Here is a 20893-nt window from a genome sequence, read left to right on the forward strand (position 1 = left end):
AAGCCTGAAGAACCAGGCTGTACAACAGTTTAAAAACCCTGGAAGGCCAGGTCAAACAGATAGGTTTCAAAGGTTCTCCTGAAGGTTAATAATGAACTCAGATTATGGATTTCTGCCGGGAGTGCATTCCACAGCCCAGGAGCAGCTACAGAGAAGACCTGCCTTTGAGTCGCCACCAGACGAACTGGTGGTAACTGGAGACGGACCTCCTCAGATGACCTTAATGTGCGGTGGGGATCATGCAGAAGAAGGTGCTCTCTAAGATACATGTAAGATATGTGTATGCATTTCCAGATCTGTACATAGACATAATTTTCAACATTCATAGAGCTGTACAGTCCCTATCTGTACCCTGCATTTGAGAGTGTCTATACCCATGTTCACTGTTCGCTCTAAGGCGTGCGCACATGTGCATGCTCACAAGTTTTCTGATATCCATTCAGTTAATTTTAGATCCCACTCAGGTTGAATTAGGAAGGTCCCACTCTGTTTGAATGTGCGCACACAATGCCTTGATACTGCCACCCAAAAGAAAACGCATTCTGTACAGAGATGAAAAAAAATTAGAGGGACAACTGCCCATGTTAACTTTTAACATGAGTACATGTACAGTTCCCATAAAACATGTATATGTGTACATACATCTGCGCGCGCGCACCCCCCCCCCATAATGTCTGGGTAAGGCTCTTGAGTTAATTCACCGTGGGCCAGTATGTCATTGGGCCATTATCTTTTTAAAGATGAATTATTTGAAATTTGCTTGGCAATATTCCTATGATCTTCATCAGCTGCTGTTCAGACCCATGAATATCGCTGTGCTGCAGCTGCTGCACAAACAAGATCCAGATACTCTAATGATTGCTATCTTGGCAGTCACTCTTCTCTCCTGTCCTGTGGCTTTGTCACTGAACCTTAAATTACTTGTGATGTCTTCAAACTATCTTAGCTGCATTGTGGCACAGAATTAGGAAGGCCCCAAGTGTACTGCCCATAGTCCCTGCCGAGCTTTGTGGCTGGCGTGAAACACACCAGCCAGGATTAGCAGGCTAAGATATGCTTTCAGTTCTGTTAGGTCAAAGTGCTTACATCGGAACATAGGAAGCTGCTGCCTATTGAGGCAGACGGTTGGACCATCTAGAACAGCATTGTCTTCTCTGACTGGCAGTGGTTCTCCAAGACGTCACTCAGTGTTTGGATTCCTCCCTCAAGGTGCATGATGGTCTTCTCTCTCTCTCTCTCTCTCTCCTTGGCTGTCTATTAGGGATATGCACGGAACCAGTTCAGAGGTCCTTTTACAGACCTCCAAACCGATTCGAATGTCCGGCGGTTACACTGGTTTGAAGGTGGGGGGATACCTTTAAGGACCGGGGAGGGTGCTCTTCCCGCCATGCTCCCACCGTGTTTACCCTGCCAGTGCTGTCATTACAATTGGTCCTGCGGGGCGGCATCATACCTCCTTGCCACCCCAGTACGTCATGGACTGGAAGTGGCCTGAAGTGGCCACTGCGCATGTGCACTTTGTGGCGGACGCTTCTAGCCACTTCAGGTCAAGGTATGCTACCGCCCTGCAGGACTGATTTTAATGACAGCGCCAGCAAGGGAAATGTGGTGGGGGGAGGGTAAGAGCACTCTCCCCAGTCCTTAAAGGTATCGCCCCACCTTTGAACTGGCATTCGCCGTTTCTGTGCACACCACTACTGTCTATCTCTCTGTCTCAGCTTGCAGGGGAGGGAGTTGCTTCACTTAGTACCTCCTTCTGCTGGACTAGAGTTCTCTTGGTCTGGCCTCTCACTGGAAGATTCAGAATTCACATCAGTGCTGTGCATTGGGCAATTGATAGACTGGTTTTAGACCACCTTCTGTCATTTCTGCTTGTCAAGTAACCCATTATCTCAGTAGCTTCATTGGCAGGTGAATGAGGTTCAGCAGACCGTTCAGTGCCACACATCCCACCTCTACATTTTCTTGCTCTCTCCACCTGGAACCAAGTTCCAGCCCTCACCCCCATCTCCTTCGGGGCGGTATTCCATTAGGAGAAATGGGAAAAGACCAGAGAAGTACTACAGCTGGTTGGTTCACTCATGCCAGGCTTACTGAAGCTGACGATGTGGTTGCTACTGTTATCCTTTTGGCTTTGTTTCAGTGGCTAAAATCCATGCTTCCGTGAAGTCAGATGCTTCTGAAGGAGTTACCTGTTCCAAACACTAGATCTGACCAATGTTCCCTCTTACAGGGGTTTCCAGATGTTTTTGACTACAACATCCATAATCCCCAAGCAAAGGCTATTGTAGCTGGGGATGCTGGGAATTGTAGTCAACATCTGGGAATCCCTGTTAGAGGGAACACTGGGTCTGACATTGTGGGAGGGACTGGTTTCATTTGCCCTAACTTGGTAGCATAGAACTATTCAGTGCCTCAAACTAGTTTTGAGACTCTGTCATAATCAGAGGAAACAAAACTGAAGTTTTCAAAGAGGAACAGGGTGTTCTCCCTCATCCCAAATGGCTTCATGGGAACAGGATAGACCCCACCCCACCATAGGGAGCCCATTTTTGAGGTAGTTTTCTACCCTGTTACATATTTATATTCATAACCTGAATATAATAAGTAGTGAAGAGCCATGCATATTTGGGAGCACAGTTGTTTGCTTGTTTACACACCTTTACACAGCTAGGGGTGGAAATCTATCCCAAAATCCAGATGAGGGTTAAAAAACCTTTTGCCAACCTTGATTCTGGTGATTGAATATTTCCCGTACCATACTATATTCTGTGGTACTACAGCATAGCTCATCACAGCAGAAGACATGCCAGTGTTCCAAGTGACAAAGTGTTCCAAGTGACAAAGCCTTTGTCAGCTTATGGAACATTCTATTACCTCAGTAACTGGAAGCTAAAGAGTGGAGGCTGAGACAACTGCACTCTTCTTAGCAAAATGGAAGCATTTTAGTGTTAAAAACTACCAGAGAGTTCCTTTGTAATTTCAGAATGGATTTCAATTGCTGCTAATTTGTATTGTAAGAGGGGCCATGGAGAACCTATAAATAAGTGGAGCAAATTACTGTGCCCTTTTGCAGTATTTGTTATATGGTGAGGAATGCCTGTCAACATAGAGGATCTGAGATAACCTGGGTTGTGTTAAGATTTTGGCACTTGCTTTTTAGTATTTTAGACACAGCAGAGGAAACAATCTTGTTACAATAGGGTTAAATATACAGTATATCTGCTGATTCTTAAGTGCCTTAAGAATCTCAACAACATTAGTTTGATATTCCAGATTGCTGATGCACATCTAGATATTATCTAATTTGTCGCCTACTTTATTTAGCATACTGGCCTCCATTATGGAGCGGAAATGCAGGAGATGTTTGGTTTCTCCTGCAACTCACAATAGTGATTTGTGTGCATCATGTATGATGAGTCATCCTTCTTTCACACATCCTTTACATCCATCGGCCACAAAAGTTAAGGTAAGGTGAATATTGAAAGGGCTTGCTACAAGGGAATGATTTGTATTTTGTTACATAATTTAGGATAAATCTTGGCAGTATGTAGCATTTTTCTTACTCTGTTCCCAATGGACGAAATTGTAGTGTATGAATCTGGATTTATATTCATGTTGTATTTCATCTCAAAGGCTTTTGATCTGTTAAGCTGGCTGTCTAGTTGGACTGTCAGAAAAGGCATCCAAGATGCTGAATGTGGTGTTTTGTGAAGCATGAAAGGGCTATTGTCTGTATAGTCAGTGACTTCGTTCAGACATCATGTGGAAGCAGGATTAAACCATGGTTCTGCATGATGTGTTTGAACCTTGGGCTCACACACTCCCTTATCATTGCATGGCAAGGGAGAAAGAATTGTACTTTTGATCCTGGTTTAAAACAAACTAGAATTTGCCAGGATATCCAAACCTGGAAAATTCTGCTTGTTCTAGGTCAAGTCTGAAAGCAAGTTAGGATATTGCCCTTTATGAAACTGGGTAATATCTTTACATGCTTTCAAATGTTGGCTAGAATTTAGCAGTCAACATTTAGCAATCTAAAGGTTGGTTCATGTCCTCTCATCTCAGATATGAATGTGCACCAATTCCAACAGCAGCAGATTGACTAATAAAACTAATCTATGCTTTACTAAGTGGCAGCTCAATATAAGATTGAACTCTAAAGCCTCTTCCAGACATTATGAAAAAGCCCAGCGGGGCAAAGGGGGAGGAAGTTCCATTCTGCTGTGTCCCTCAACCATGCGCCCCTCCGCTCATGGTTATGATGGGACTTGAAGATCCCTCCCACTCTGAAGATCCCTCCCAATCTGAAGATCCCTCCCACTGATGGCTGGCACTTTCTCAATTGCAAGTTGGTCTACCCTTGCAATCATGGATGTGCCTGCCATCATGGGAAGGGCTTTTCCCTCTTCAGACAAGCCCCTTCATACCCATGAGTGGTGAGGTGCGAGGGTGAGTGATGTGGCAGAGTGGAACTTCCTCACCCTTTGCCTTGCTTTGAACATTTGTAGAAATTTTGAGAAGGAAATCAGTTAATGCACCTTTTCTTTATTAGGATATGTTGTTATAATATACCGTATTTAGACACTCCAAGGTTTTGGTATTGTTTTTGGAAAAATGAAAATTCCATATTTTAAAATCTTCTGTGCTTCTATGAGCAAGTAGTGATTTAATAGCCAGTTTAAACAAATTATTGATAAGCTGTGTAAGCTGGTGACAATATAAAATTCTAGGAATTTTATATTGCCGATGGTATAAAATTAGCATATCTTAAAGTATTGCTCATGTAGTCACTAAAAATAGCTGTCATGGACCTGTTGACTGAATATTTATAGTTGTGCTGATTGTCAGGCAGAAATAGCCACTTGGTTTTAATCTATTCAGACTGTGCATATTTTTGTTTCAGCTTATGAATGGCTAAGATTTATCCCTTAATACATTTAATGTAAAAGCTAAACTGGTTAAGAGTATATTTTCTTCCCCATCTCACCAAAAACTGATCAGGGTTAATTCCATCAGGCTTCTGTTTTAGTGAGATAAAGAATTTTCAGTATCTCTCAACATGAGTTTCTGAGCAGAGTGTGGAGCTACTAGACAAGTCATATCTAACCAATATTTTAATAACCTTCTTGCTTATGAACATTGAGGTGCAGAAACATTCACAGGGCACGTGGTAATTTTAGGTAGCTCGGAGGCATAATGTTTGCAATGGCATCTTAACTGAAGGTAGCTTATGTTGAAAATATAGGTTTAAAACTCAGTCTAGTACATATGCTATAGATTTTTCTAGCATTCATATTCTGTAGTATAATGAATCATGAAGTATCTTGAATACTTAATTATATATGTTAGTAGTGCTAAGAAACTTGGCTAAATTGTGTCAATTTTTGTGCCATTTTTTGCTACTAATCTACATATATTTAAATTGCAAGAGGAAAATGTAAACAAAAGCTATTCGTTTATCACTTGTTAGTTAATGCCTGTAGTTTCTTGGTAATGTCAATAAAGTAGTTGATTTGTTAACTTGTGATCAAGATACTTTACTTGTGATCAAGAAAAGAAAAAGTATTGCTAAGTGAACAACATTTTTAAATTTCACAGAAGTAGGCTATTCCACAAGCTAAGCGGAATATATTAATAGATGGAAATTGTTGTCCTCCTATGGAAGTACAGCTGCGCAGTGTTTTTGTGTCAGTCACTGTGTGTGTACATGTATATAATTATAATTATATAAATAAAATTATACTTATGTACATTTATATTAATAGTACTATGACAATAGTACTATGACATTACATCGGCCTTTCTAGTTTCTGCTGGATTTAAAAGAAATTCATGACTGAAGTCAAAATACTATTCTCTGAAGCTTGCCAGTGGTCTGATAGATAACATTAAACATAATTGGCCATATTTTAGAGACCTGTGCCAACTAGCTTTGCATCCCAACATATCCTTTGATTTTTGTTTCTTGTACAGCATCCCTTATGCCATATGGACAATTTCAATTTAGAAACCAGTTTGATACAGCATGGGCATTTAAAAAGCAGTTTGATATGACATGGGAGTCTTCTGTTTAAAGGGAAAGGAAAAAGCTTGGCTTGGTATCAGAAGTTCCCTGAAATATGGCCCAAAAGATCTTGAGAATTACAATTAAGATAGTGAAAAACTGTATCTGCTTTTTAATTTTTTTTAATGGACATAATGATGTGGTTCCAGTTTAGAATTTAATTAGCCTTCATTTCCCTTTCCAAGTAGCCACTGACATGTCTGATGCTGATAGTGCCCATTCACTCTCATCCCTGGAGAATGACTAGAGCATTTCTGTTAAGGCAACGTCAAGGTAGTGTTGGTGGGAGTGACCAAAAGAGACAAGGAGACCGAAGCATAGCCAACCCTTGAGTTTTAAAGTCCTAGGCAAAGTTTGACTTCGGTGCACCCCAAACGAGAAGTGTGGAACCCTGACTTTAACTTGAGCCGCGCAGGCTGCTCAGTCACTAGGATGGCAAACAGTTCAAGATGGGAGAGAAAGTGAAACAACGCAAGGCAAGATTGGCTTTGCTCATATGCTCTCTTTCTCTCGCTCCTCTGCTCTTCCAGTCCCCATCCAGAAAGGAGAGTGAATGGGCAATCTTGGCATCAGACATATCAGTGACTGCTGGGAAAGGGAAAGGAAGGCTTGTAGCATCCCCCAAGAATTGGTAAACTAGACAGCTGCCTTGGTCTGCCTAGTGGACAGGCCAGCCTCTGACAGAAGTGTGCACAGGGAAGGGAAGACATCTCATCTTAATTAGTGCCTTTCTCTAAAAGCCATGAAAGGATCACTTGGTGCTATTTCAAGACCTATTTGTAGGTAGCTCATTTCAACACTATGAGCCTGTTCACACAACCGAAAACTAGGTAGGACAAATGTCCTACCCAGGTTTGGGAGCTGTGCCACGCTCCCAATTTCCGGTTGTGTGGCAGCAAACAACTGGGTAGGAGGAGGGATAAGTGATTGTGTGGGAGTCAGGAACTGGGTAGGCCAGCTTTTCTTCCTACCTTGGTCAAATGCTGGGCAGTGCTGCCCTAACCAGCTCATATCTTCCACACAATCGCTTCTTCCTTCTCCTACCCAGTTGTTTGCTCCCACACAACTGAAAAATGGGAGCACTCAGAACTCCCAAACCTGGGTAGGACACTTGTTTCAGTTGTGTGAACTGCCTCTATGTCTGGTTCTAGCAATGTGCAAATCTACTCTTGGTGTTTATGATTTACTTAATCAACTTTTGTAGTTAAAAGCTTTTGTAGTTAAAAGCATTTGACATTAATTGAGAAATTGTGAACTGGGAAATGTTGCCAAATTAGCTATGACATTTTAAATAAAAAGGTGGACTAATTAACTACAGCACCCCTTGTCTGAGCAATTTTTGTCTTATCAGGGAAACAGATCATTAGGTTAATTGGATATAAAGACTGGGAAGTGAAGTTGAAGTTAAATTTGATGCTGTTGTGTTTACTGTGCTAGTCCTGCAAGCGATCAACTGGTTTAATGTGTTTATAAAAAGTTTGGTTCTTCAGGAGCCATTTTGATACATACAGTAGATGCCAGCCTTATAGGATGATGTTTTTATTGCATTATTACAGTTCTTTGCCATGATTGCTATGATTGTGACAAAGTATTTTGCTGCTAAAAGTTCTTATTTAATTTGCAAGATAAAATTTATTCAATTGGATTTAACTTGTGAATCCTGTTCCTTTTTAGCTTTTTTTAAATTTAAAAAAACACATTTATTTGGCTTTATGCATTTCATTAAATTTGAAGATAGCCTTCCTTAGATCTTGCATAATGTTTCCAATTAATTTATTTCATTATCGCTTGATAGATCATCCATTCTTACTATACTACCTTACATTCTTAAGATACTCCAACTGTTATGACACCTTTGGTATTTTTAAAGGTACCTTAACAAGTTTGCATTAAGGCAAATTTTTAACGTTAACTGTGTACTTCTTATAGTTGTTTAAATTCAGATTTCATGGTTCCTGTGATGTATGACATCAATGTGTCCCAAATGGCATCTGATCTATCTATCTTTTTATTTTTATTTTTTGCAGGTGCTTCTCTTGGTACTCTAGATATTTAAATTACTCTTAAGTATGTAGAGGATTTTGAAAATGTAGAATGAAGGCTGAGACAGCCCAGTGGGATTTGGGGTTTTAGTTCATTGTACAACAGAACCATATGCCATATCACAAACTACTGTTCAAACTCTTTTGAGTTCCCAACAAAGTAAAGTAGCCTGCTTGGGTTAAATATCCAGTGAGTTTCAAGGAAAGCTAAGATAATTTCAAGAGGATTGGTTTTAGAAAGTTGTACATCCCAAACTGGTAGTTATTGCTTTGGAATATGTTTTATATCTGTGTTGTTTTGGCCCTCTTCTCAGCTAGGTGGTGTTAATGAAACTGCTCCGGGGTAATTCGCGAACACCCCTAAACCTATGTTTGGGCTTACGTGGGGAAATTAGCTCAGAAAGGACAGTTTCACATCGATATTAAATTTGCGCAAAGTTGTGGACTCAGGAAATGACTGGACTGAGACAAGATTTAAGTTCCAAAATTAAAAGAAGACATTTATTGTAGGGAGGGGTACGGTGGAAAGAAATGTGTGGTTAAAGCAGTATTACTATCAAAAACACGTTTAACTGCAAGGAGGCATTTTAGCATAAAGTCCTAATTGTGTAAGTTCCCAGGTGGGCAAGAGAAAGAGGCTTCTTAGAGAGGGAGATGGTTGGATTTAAGAGAGGAGAACAGAGATAGAGTTTGGGCCCAGTGAGGGGCAAACAATCATATCACTTAATCTAGACCAGGGCTGCTCAACTTCGGCCCTCCTGCAGATGTTGGCCTACAACTCCCATAACCCCTAGCTATGGGCCATGGTGACTGGGGATTATGGGAGTTGTAGTCCAAAAACAGCTGGAGGGCCTACGTTTAGCAGGCCTAATCTAGACAAAGAGACCTCTGGACTCCTGGAGCAACCGGAGTACCTTGTTCCTCAGGGACTGCTCAGGTCAAGGCGGGTGCAAGAAGGTTGGAGGAATTAGCTGGTAAAGGTGAATCCACGAGGTTGCTTCCTCCATGGAACCAGCTTCCTATATTAGTGAGGAAGACTGGGTAAATCAGGCTGGTCAAAAAAGCTGATCTGAAAAGTGGCTCAGAGTACTGAATACAGCCTTGTGTGTGTTGGACTGTGGACAGTATATCGCCCCAAAAGCTGCTGGTAATTCCAAAGTAGCTGGTGCATAAAGGGCATGAGGATTGCAAGGAGCAGACTGGATGATGTAATTGGGACTTTTTATACCCAAAAACGTATCCTTGGGGCACATTCCAAGTGACCTTTATTGTTGGACAGGTGTTTGGGGTAGAACCGGCAAGGATTCCATTGTGGTTGATCTCTCTTCCTGCCGGTAACAATGTGGAAATTGTATGCCAAGGCTTTTGTCATGAAAACAGAGTGCATTGACCTGAGAAGGGAAATCTGCATGGATGGAAGGCCCAGTAACCCAATCAGTACTTTTAATGGGTGCATTTCTAGTCCTTATCACTGACCAGCCTCTTTGTGACGGGGGAGATTTACCTCTTCAAGCCTTATCTGTATTATTCCTGTTGAGTTAATTGGCACTTTAGCTGGCTTTTTCCTATCCTTTGCAAAAGGAGAGGAGGGGGAGGTGGTTCATTCTGGTGGCAGAGTGGCCTTGGCAGAGAGTTAATCTGCTTTTAGTTAACTTCTGGGGTCTCCTTTTCAGCTCTCCTTTTCAATTTGCTTGTTAGGAGCCAAAGCTAGGGGAGACTGGCCCACTGTCACTAAATGACCTGTCCCTATATGCCATAAACAGAGAACTCACGATACTGTGAGGCTCCTGAGCATATCTAGAGTGAGATCTCCAGGCCTGGAGACAGGGGCATAGCTAGGGGAGAGGGGGCCCGTGTTCATCCCTCTCTTGGGCAGCCCCCCATAGTGAGGGAGACAATGCAGAAAATAGGGAGGGATGGAGCTGGAGGGCCCCCAGGAGCTGGGGGCCCGTGTTCTTTGAACCCTTTCGTTCAATTATAGCTACGCCCCTGCCTGGAGACCAAAACACCAACGAGGGAGTTCCTGGGAGCCAACAGAAAAGCATTGCTAGCAACAGTGGGGAAGAAACACCTTCCCTCTGTTAGCTTCTGTGATTCCTGTATCAACACTAATAGCTAGTGCTACATGGAACAGTTAACAGTGGAAAGTGTTGAATATATTTATAGCTGTATTTTAATGCAGTATAGCAGATGGAAATAGGAAGAAATTGAACATTATATCAACCAGTTTTCTGAGACCAACATATGTTTTCAGGTCTGAGAGTTTGAGAACAGCTTTTTGCTAGAGGTTGGTGGAAGGCAAATGAAATGATTGAGCATAGTACACTGTGGGATTGATAGATGAACAACCAAAACTCAAGAATATTTGGTTAATTACACTGTGGTTCGTGAATGCTATCTACTTCTACTACTACTACTATTATTTACATACTGCTTTTCAACAACAACGTTCTGAAAGTGATTTCCATAGAAATAATGAGATTGCCTGTCCTGAAAGTGTCTAAAAAGAAACACAAATGTAGACACTGGCAACAACCACTGCTGTTGGATTCCGTCCCCCCGGGGAAAGAACCATCTACACCCTGTTGTGACCACTTAGCAGATAAAGTCACTCCATACCAGGGATTCTTAACGTTGGGTCCCCAGACCTTATTGGACTTAAACTCCCATAATCCCCAACCAAAGGCCACTAGGGCTGGGGATTATGGGAGTTGAAGTCCAATAAGAGCTGGGCACCCAGCATTGAGAATCACTGCTCCATACTGACTTGGATGCCAGGGTTTTGGCAGTTGCAGAAGACTTGCCTTGGGCATCACCATCTAGTGTGGATTTGTTTCAGTTAGTACAGTCTGAGGAAGTAGACAAGAGCATGGGCAATGTTTGAGTAGTATCGTGTGCTCTAGACCCTTGCCCTCCATGGCTAATAAAAAGGGAAGAAACAGGGAAGAAACACGAAGGTGTTTGGAAGTTTTTATTTTATTGTTATGAACCTCCTTATCAGGGGCGGAGCCACCATTGGGCCAACGAGTTCAAAGAACCCGGGCTGTGCCCAGTCAGGGGCCATGCCTCGCGGCCCTGACACCGCCCCCGCGTCTGATGTCAGAGGCGGGGGTGCAGGTTTAGCTCCTGAGCGGCGGCTGCGTGTCCCTTCAGGAGTTAAAAGGCTGGCACTGCGTTCGCAGCACAGCCAGGAGCGGTTCTTCCCTGCAGGGAAGAGCCACTCCTGTCTGCACTGCGAAAGCAACGCCAGCCTTAGTTTAGTTCCCGAGCGGGGGCCTTGTGGTCCCTTTGGGAGTTAAACACCAACTCCTGAACGGGAGCCTCAAGGCTCCGTGTGGGAGCCAGACCACGCCCCCTGCATCTGATGTCAGACGTCGGGGTCGGGGGGCCACCGCTGCACACAGGCCACCGGTGATCAGGCTCCACCAGTGCTCCTTATGACTTTTAATGAAAGGTGGGATATAAATTTATATGTAAATTTAACAGTAAAAAGGGCCAGTGGTTCTCCCTTTGCCTAATATAAAGAGAATTACCACTTTGAAAGGCATCTCTTCACCCAGTTCGTAGGGATATCTAGAATGAGGCTGCCAGATCTTGACTTATTAGCTGAATACTACCTCCACCCAAGCTCTTTGAGAGTGTGTGGGTGGGTTGATTGGCTTGACTGAGTCATCTGTATGTTCCCTCTTGTACAAATGTTCCTGATTTGGGGGGATAGCTTAGAAGTATAAATAAGCCTTAACTATTAACTATAACTGCTCTTTCAAGAAATTGAAGGGTGGCGTAGAGTCAGAGTAAAATTTAATACCTGGAGACTTTAGCAGAAAAGAATAGTGTTTCAGTAATTAAGGGTAAATGACATATTTGCAAGGCAATATGATTCAAATTGAAATCCGTTTGCTTTGTTGTAAGTTGACAAATATTAGGAAAAATGATTAAACTGAGGTGTTCAGATTTTAGACCCTTGTTGATTTGGAAAGATATATTTTAAGGCTTGCCATGAATTTAAACTTCGTATTTCATTTCATCATTCTGTCACTTTCCCTTAGTTCTAGGAGAAAGAATGTCTTGAGGTTAATCAGTTGCAGTGGTTATCTGGACAGATTTCTGCAACTGGATCACTAATTAGCAACACTAATGGTTTTTCTTGTACTTGCCATACCAAATAGTAACCAAGGTTTTTGTAAGACATCTATATGGAATGATGAGGGAAAGCTCTGAACTGTTTTGGTTTTAAACTATTGTGAGTGGAGAAAAATGACATTTTCTTTACATAGAAGATATTTTTTACTATATTTTTTTACTGTCAATATCTAACTGCCATATTGTATGTTTTAAATTATTGCTTTAAATTTGATACTCAGTCTGAACTTTGAAAATATGCTGCAGCATACATGGCTTGTCCAGAATTGTAATGAGCCACTGCCTTTGTAGTGGATAGGCTTCTTTTGAGATTATGTTATCTGTTTCTCCCACTACGCTCGCACGAAGCTTATATTGTAAAGGGGAACTTCATTTCTTTCTGTAGACGAAAAGGCTGTCCCTATTTAGTCTACATAGGCATTTCTATTTTCTGCTTCTCTGGAGGGCAACGGAGAGTCCTAAGTAATATCATACAATTCATATTCATTGTGGGTGAAGCAATGGATATGACAAAACAAAATCCCAAATAATTGAAACACAATCTGAGGATTTGATTCCATCCTTGTTCACATTAATTGGGCATAGGAGCAAAGCAAGCCTGTAAATTAGTTACTAAGAGAGGTCATAGCCGTTGTTCTGATTTATATCAGAACAGTTTGCTTACTGACAAGATATAAGAACTCTCATGAATAGATGGTGCTCTGGAGTGATGGTTCAAAGTATCTGATCTTTCTCCAACTGTCTTAAAAATATCTAAGGTTATCCTTGAGAAGATATTGTTTACAAAATACTAGGAGTGCATCTACATATCACTTTAGCATTAAATGGTTTGTGTATAGCTAACATTCAGAATTGTTGTTGACATTTATATTTCACGTTATCTTCACACAAGATGGCATGCATTACATTATCCTGTTTTTCCTCACCAAAGTCCCATAGATTATTTATCTATCATATTTATATATCGCCTGAAGTGTGTATCCCTAGGTGATGTACGTCCATTACTGACCCAGCAGTAAAACCCATCTGAGAAATGTGGTGCAAAGAAAGGGGTTGCTGTGCTGCTCCCCCACCCACCCATGCCTTCACACCTTGACTCTGCCTGCCTCCCCTGCTGAAGTACTCACTCATCTTCGTGCAGTGTGCTGTGCTCGCTGAGGGGCAGCGGCGGGACATGAGCTTTGCCACCCCCACAATTTCAGGCAGGCTGACAAAGCTCAAAACAAAGTGGCAACATAGCCCCCAGGTCTCTGCCTCCATCATCCCAAGAGAGCCCCTCGCTCTCACAGCTCCAGCACGCCCATTGGGCCGCCTCCATGCCGGCGTGGCATCACATGCTACTACTGCTGTTGCTCTGCCTACCGGAAGCAGCATGCAGCAGCACAGGAAGGGGCAGGGTGTGACTGTCAGAATTGGAGTCAGGCGTACCAAGCAGTTGCACTGCGTCCAAGTCAGCGAGAGAGAGCAACTTGCTTGGGGCAGATGCACTGGGGCTGGGTATGTGCTGGGGCTTGGTGGATGGTTTGAGGGATCCCCAGAGACAGTGGGGGCTCTGGGGTCATATACCTTCACCCCTTAGTCTGGGGGGAAGGACACCTCTGCTCCTTCCTAGGTCCATCTGTGATGTTGAGTTTCTTTCCTTCATAGTAGGATTATAGCCGGGGGAGAGCATAATATTGGCTTCCACAGAGACCAGGACTGGTCTGGGAGGAGTGTTGAGGCAGCCCATTCCCCACCTTCCCAGGAGTACTGAAAAGCCTGTGTGCCCTGAGAGGAAGGTAAGAAACGAGATGCCCAGTTCTTGTCCTTGGCTCCTGAAAAAGACCATTAAAGGACTTGCATCGTCCACAATTTACAAAACCTTAAAAAAAATAATTTAGGCTGATGTTCTGTTGTGGCACATAGGTTATATACATATACATATGCATATATGTACGTACGTGTGTGTGTGCGTGCATAAAACTATGCTTTTTGTTACCACTTTTCAGCCTCATTTAAGATTTCTTTACTTCATGAGCTGAGCATCAGTGAGTGGGGGGAGGGGGATTTTAAAATCTTGTCTCTGGGCCCACTCCAACCTTGCTACGCCCTTACTTTGAAAAGTGCCTCTTTGCTGCTGCAGACTGAATTGAAACTTAGTCAGCTTTCTACCACAACTCCAAGATCTTTTTCCTGGATAATCATAGCAATTTATCAGTTCAGCTTCTTTAGAGTATTTATTTCTGGACTAAGAAGCTGTATGTTTTGCCAAGAATGTTCCTTAGTTTTAAAAATGCTGTTTTAAAAAGAAACTAACAGTTGGCTTTCAGGAACACAGTCTTCTCAACACCCCGAATGTGTTTGGTGACTCAGCTCTTGGAGTTTTGGAATGATTGCCACCTGGAAACTTATTGAAAAACTGTGCTGCTTTCTCATAATGTTGGTATAAATTAAGGTGTATACTATTAAAGTTGAATGAAGTACTTGAGTGTTAACAAATGGGAGTTTTTAATTGTGGCACTGGAGTTTGGAATGAGGAAGTGGGGTTCAAACATGAATTCCCCTTGTTTGGAAACTCTAAACCTATTTTGAGCTGAGCTCCAGCCAGAGTTCTGTCTCAGCTCTTAATCGACTCTCCTCCTGCCAGCCCTCATGACTGCTAACCAGCACCCCCCCTTCTGTTTCCTTCCTGTCCTCAAACTTAACCTTGCAATTAAGAGCTGATGGTGGAAGCTTCATCTTTGAAACCTGGACATGCTCACAGAGTATACATAAATGCCAGGGAACACTGGATCCCTGTGCCCCCAGCATAAAGAATTGAACCAGAAGATACTAGAGAGTGCTTCCCATTTTTCCTAGTGGCTATGGACTCTGAGTGAGGATCCAGTCATAAATATAAGATCTACACTTATGCCTCCAGCCCTTCCAGTGGCTTTGCTGTTGTCACCAACCTTCCTTGTCACTGATTTTCTCCCTGTTTCTGCAAGAACAGATATTGGGAATGGGAGGGACCAATGAACAAGGAGGATGGAGAGCTCTCTGGATTATCATGTTCTGATGTTAGAAGCTTGAAGAGAACACTCAGAAAATCCCGAGCTTTCTCTGAAAATTCTCTAAGAGAAGTTGAAAAGGGCAAGCTAGTTACAAACTCAGCCAAGGAGAGTTTCCCCATGGGTACAGTTTTAATATTGAATCCCAGTTAAACTATCAGGAGGTAGAACTTTATCCCGTAAGTACCTTGGCGGTATCGATGGGGAGGAATCCTAAAGAGGCACAAGAGATTGCATAACATCTCATTTGAAGTAATTAAATGTGCAGTACATTTAGTGGGTAGTCACTTTAAGTGGCGCAGCAGGGAAATGCTTGACTAACAAGCAGAAGGTTGCCGGTTTGAATCCCTGCTGCTACTATATCGGGCAGCTGTGATATAGGAAGATGCTGAAAGGCATCATCTCATACTACATGGGAGGAGGCAATAGTAAACTTCTCCTGTATTCTACCAAAGAAAACCACAGGGCTCTGTGAGCACTAGGATCCGAAATCGACTTGATAGCATATGTTACCACTTTGCATTTAGTGGGTGATGTTTCTCTGCTGGTGTCAGGAACTTCTGTCTTTGCTTGGTTAATGGGAAGGGGGAAAGAGTGGGGATTGGGAGGGAGCCAAAATCCTACTCTAGAAACTTGGGACTTCAGCCCATCTGGAATTTACCTTACTCCCTGGTAGAACTGGTTTGGTACCATCTAATTTATATGCCAAAGCATGTAATAAATTCCAGTGATCTCTTCTGATAGGCAAGTGTGCTTCAGGAGGGGCAACCTGTAGTCAAGAACTGGTGTTGGGAGGAAATCCAGACACACGTTTTGTTAGGTAAAGCATGCTTCCCCATTACAACTGACCATTGTGTTTTTTTAGACAGGAGCTTCTATTGTTGCCATGGCAGCTGAGTTCTTTTTCAGGATGAGGAATATGGTGATCCACCTGTGCATTTATTCTGGAACCTGGTTTGACTGCTACTTAGAAATTCTGCCTGGATAGACCCTTTAATTGGGTAGTTAACAACTGATTTCATCCTTAATACAGTTAGTGCCTGTTGAGTCAATTTAAGCTAGTTTCTGATTTTCTCCCCCAGCAAGAATGCCGGGCAGCTGGAGTTGAGGAAATATATGATACATGATGTTGTAGTGATCAGCCTTCCCTCCCTCTAAAGAGTTAACCAGAAGTTAACCCTTGCCTTGACTGACAGGCTGGTGAACTCCAAGGCTTAGCCAATCAGCACACCAAGTGGGTGGGACCTAGAGAACTGTTGCCAGGAAGAAGGGAGTTCTTTGTTAGAGAAGCTAGGCTGGAGGTGCACAGGACGACATGTGGCCATGGAGGTTGGCTGCAGGAGGATAACAGTAAAACCTGGGAAGACAGGATTACAGGAAGCTTGAAGTCTCATCAGGAGTTAGGTGAGTTCAAGGAAAAGGGAAGTTTAGTCTAGGGAAAGGTTTGTTTAGTCAGACTTTACGTTAGGGGTGTTATATTTCTTTGGGGTGTGTGCTCTGCATATTCTGGATACTGTTCTAATATAGTTTACCTGCAACATAATTGAAATAAGAAACACAAGCCTATGTTCAATACACCTTGGTCATTGCAAAAGACATTATAAACATTTAAGCGTGCATTAAGACAATCTATTTTTGTAATCCTACTAAGTATCCTTTACAGTATCTAAAAACTGAGAGAGCCTCAGATGGAAGCAGTCAATAGTAACTGAATAAAACTGGTTTTTGTTTTTGTTCTTTTCTTTTTACAAACCTCTCAGAGTTAGTTTTTAACTCAGGAAAAGGGGCTGCGGCGAAGGGGGATTTTTCTGGTGCAAACACGTCCTCAAATGTTCGGCATCTATCAGTTTTCTCACCATGTGTAGGCTTGCATGTGAAAGATTTTTGTACTTATCCAATAGAAGAATAAAGAGAGTTTCCCCTGGGATTCCATTCCAAGCCCAGGGAGGTTCAAGCTCTGGCGATAAAAGGGATAGTGGTGGCAGCATTCTGAAACTACCAATAATACAGAAATAGTTTTAGGAGAAGCCTAGCCAGGCAGCTCAATAGGGATTTTTCAGCATTTCTTTCCCTCATGTGAGCTTGCTTTGAGACAAAGGCTTTAATTCACTACACATGATAATATATATCTCTGGGGATTGGGGTCACTTTTCCCTCTAAGGCATGTGCATGTGCACGCGCTCACAAGTTTTTGGATGTCCGCTCGGTTCATTTTAGATCCCACTCAGGTTGAATCGAGAAGACCCCACTCTGAATGCAGGTGTGCACACACTGCCTTGATACTGATGCCCAGAACAAAACTCCTTCCGCACAGAGATGAAAAAAAATAGAGGGACCACTGATTGGGGTGTGTGCGGTGGGGTTCCTGAACATTGGGGGAAAGCTTGTGCTTTTTTATCAGGTAATTTGTCAAGAGTTGTTTGGCAGCATGCTGGGAAGTACAAGCTCTTTGCTTTTTGTTAGGTTGCTCTGTTTTCTATAGAACTTTTGTTTTGTACTTTTTCGTTTTATGACTTTCTTCCTTGACGTGATTTATGGTTACCAAGGGACACTGCGAAACAGATGTCTTGTACAGAGTTCTATATGCTCTCTATTTCCTCCCATGATTGCTTCTGAGCAAATGTTAAACTTGCACCTGCTATGTTTGACTTGCATTACACACCACTTGTTTTCCCACACTATTGTATTCTATTGTATGATAAACTGTTGACTAGACTGCTTGGTTTGGATTGTAAAGTTTTTCTCAGATGTTGTGGGTTAGTTGCGTCATTTACTTGTGCCTTTATTAACACATGGAATATGGCCTTTTACTTTCAAGTGTTAGGTCTCTCGATGGCTTTAATGCAAACATGCATAACTCAAATACCTTGTGGGCCAGAACCCACCATGAGGCCAAGGTCTGTTTTCACCACATTAATTATGTAAAAGTAATAAAGCAATTATTAAACATATATAATTTAAGAAAGACAAAGAAACAGACATTTAATGGAAGTATCAGAACATCTGTACAATACAAATGTAAAATTATTGTAAAATTTAATTCATAAAATTTAATTGCATTAACATAAAAACAGTAAAACATATAATTTAATGGCAGTACCATAAAATAAATAAAATAACCTCATTTTTAAAATTTTGTAAATAATAATGTAAAATTTAATTGCAATACTATAAAATCAATATGCAGCTGTATGCAACATACAGATGCACAAGGGAGTGTGAAACATAAAGGACAATGTCTCATGCAGGAGCTTTTCACACAGTGCATGTGAGGAAAATTCCTGCATGTGACATTCTCCTTTATGTTTTTACATGTGATGCACTCCCTTGTGCATTTGTTTGTTGCATGTTGCTGCATGTTAGTGCATGTGTTTCCATTTGCGAAATAGAAAGCTCACCTCTGATAAGCATGATCAGAAATGTTTTAAAAGGCTTTTTGTGTTCAAGCAGTTTTTTCAAGGTGGTGCAAAACGTTGCAGGGGGACAGGCTGAACAGAACTCAGAACCAGGCACCGTCCAGGAAGTCACAGTGAGCTGGCAGCAGTGTAGCCATTGGAGCAAAGGCGAGCTCCTGAGTTTTTCCAAATTCCTGTCCGCCTGCTCCCTGTGGCTGACACCCAAGCAAGCCAAGCCAAGGGATATAAATCTGCAGTGGGAACAAGGTGGGAGAGAAGCTGCCGCTGTTCGGGCAGCTGTGCCAAGCCAAGGCGCAGATGGGGGATTCGTTTGTTGCTAGATTCTGCCCATAACAAAAGAAAATCAGACAGATCAGAGCTGGGGTGGGGAGTTCCTGCTGCAAATGCTGAAACACTACCCCCCCACCTGTGTCCCAGGGAGAGTTTCCTACCTGCTGCCCCCTTGAAGGGGAGAGGGTCCAATTTGGGCTGGATGGGCAAGAGGGGCTTCAGGAGCAAGAGGTTGTGGTGCCTTTGCTTGGCCATGGTAGGGTGTGCGGCGGTGGCAGCAGCAGGAAAGCTGAGCTAATCATGGATCCTGGTGAGTTGCCATCCCCTCTTTCTAAACCCTGCACCTGGAGGCTTTTATAGATTCCAGTGAGCCTCAGGAGGAGGCGAGCAGTGCACTGCCTTGCCAACACTCCTGCTGCTTGCAGGCTCCCAGGCCCTCTGACTCCGTCAGGTCTGGGAGTGGGCTCTGAATGAGGACACGCATGTATCATGGATCTCCTTCAGGGTGCATGCATGCCCTCATTTCCAAAAGGTTCCTAGCCCTGACAGCAGCTGAGGCTCTTGGGAGCTGGAGGAAGGAAAGTAAGTGGGGAGAAAGTGAGCCACATGGACAATTCAGGAGTTAGGCAAGGCAAGTGTCAGTGATGGCCCTGTGGGCCAAGAAAAAAGGCCTCATGGGCCATATATTGTGCAGGCCTGCTTAAATGCTATGAGTGCTCAAATGAAGGTGAGGAATGTTCTGACCTTGCTAGTCCACATTGTAATACCTGGCCTAGCTTGGTCACACATGGTAATAATCTGTTTCATGTGTAATCACTAATCTTATTCTTCCTACACTGACAAAAAAGAGACACAAACATGCTGTACTCAGGGTGGGATCTCCTTGGTGATTAGGAAATTCTCTAACCATGGCAGGAATCCTCCCCAAGTGTAGCATTAGTCCAAATGCTGTACTCATGGTGATGGTGGTGGTGGGGTGATGATGTCGCATGTAGACTTACAAGGGATGGGGGCCATATAGCTCAGTGGTAGAACATCTGTTTTGCATCCAGGAAATTCCCAGGTTCAATCTCTGGCATCTCCAGATAGGTCTGGGAAAGACTGCATAAACTTTGGAGAGCCACTGCCAGTCAGTGTAGACAATACTGAGCTACAGTAGATGGACCAGTGGTCTGACTTGTTGTAAGGCAACTTTCTGTGTTCTTATGCAAGGTTTGTAACTGTGTATATTATGCACATGGTTACTGAATGCCTGAATAGGACTGCTGTTTTTCATTTCAGCAGCAGCTTTTCCTGAGCTCTGTGTTACATGGAGATCTTGTAACTTGTCTTCCTTTGACAATTTCCCTGCTTACTATTGTTGACAATATTGAAGTGGTTGAATTTAATAGCTTTTTAGGAAGTATCTAAGAACTTCAGGCAAAATTCTGAGAAGAGCTAGGTATGTTGTAAGGAGACAATTGTCATGGATTTGCAAAGGTGTCTTTGGAACTAAAGTGTTAATGTAGAATTAAGGCATTACTTGATATTTGTAGGAAAACTCACCAGGATGCACACATCATTTCTTGAACCTTTCCCGCTCAGTGGTATGAGAAGCAGCCATTTGGCTGCTAATCTCCATGACTCACTTTTCTGAAGAAGACCCTTTATCTTGTCATTACCTGAGTTGCATGAAATGAACTGATCATCTCAAATCCTTGCAGGCCTAGAAGCAAAATTAGGCACTGTATCTATGGTAATACAGTTAGCAGGTTTTTTTTTTAAAGTAGCCATTTAATCCGTTGATATAAAATCGACCTGCCAGTGGACTCAGAGCAGCCTGTTTTATTATCGGGACAGATTGTAATCTAAAATTGATATGTTGTCTTGTGTAGACATGGGACTGGTAAAAGGAGTCAAACATTTTATTTGTGAGTGTCTTTAATA

The 20893-nt window shown here is 42.5% G+C and overlaps 1 protein-coding gene and 1 long non-coding RNA gene across 6 annotated transcripts in view; one reads left to right on the forward strand and one right to left on the reverse strand.

Moving 5' to 3' along the window:
- The window catches only part of LOC128345181 (uncharacterized), a 31492-nt gene extending 28681 nt beyond the window's left edge, over positions 1 to 2811 (reverse strand). Inside the window, exon 1 of the long non-coding RNA XR_008316297.1 lies at positions 2728 to 2811. This is a non-coding gene — a long non-coding RNA (uncharacterized LOC128345181). The remainder of the gene's footprint in view (positions 1 to 2727) is intronic.
- Positions 1 to 20893, forward strand: part of FER (FER tyrosine kinase) — a 288734-nt gene that overhangs the window by 76623 nt on the left and 191218 nt on the right. The window contains exons 1-2 of one of the 5 annotated variants that reach the window (XM_053296747.1): positions 2898 to 3089; positions 3328 to 3469. The exons of the other annotated variants lie outside the window; for them this stretch is intronic. Of the exons in view, the coding sequence (XP_053152722.1) occupies positions 3344 to 3469 (126 nt within the window). The 5' untranslated portion in view covers positions 2898 to 3089; positions 3328 to 3343. Of the gene's footprint in view, positions 1 to 2897; positions 3090 to 3327; positions 3470 to 20893 lie in introns of those variants that run through there. 5 annotated transcript variants of the gene reach the window in all.

This window comes from Hemicordylus capensis, chromosome 2, assembly GCF_027244095.1.
Source record: "Hemicordylus capensis ecotype Gifberg chromosome 2, rHemCap1.1.pri, whole genome shotgun sequence".
Taxonomy (NCBI): domain Eukaryota; kingdom Metazoa; phylum Chordata; class Lepidosauria; order Squamata; family Cordylidae; genus Hemicordylus; species Hemicordylus capensis.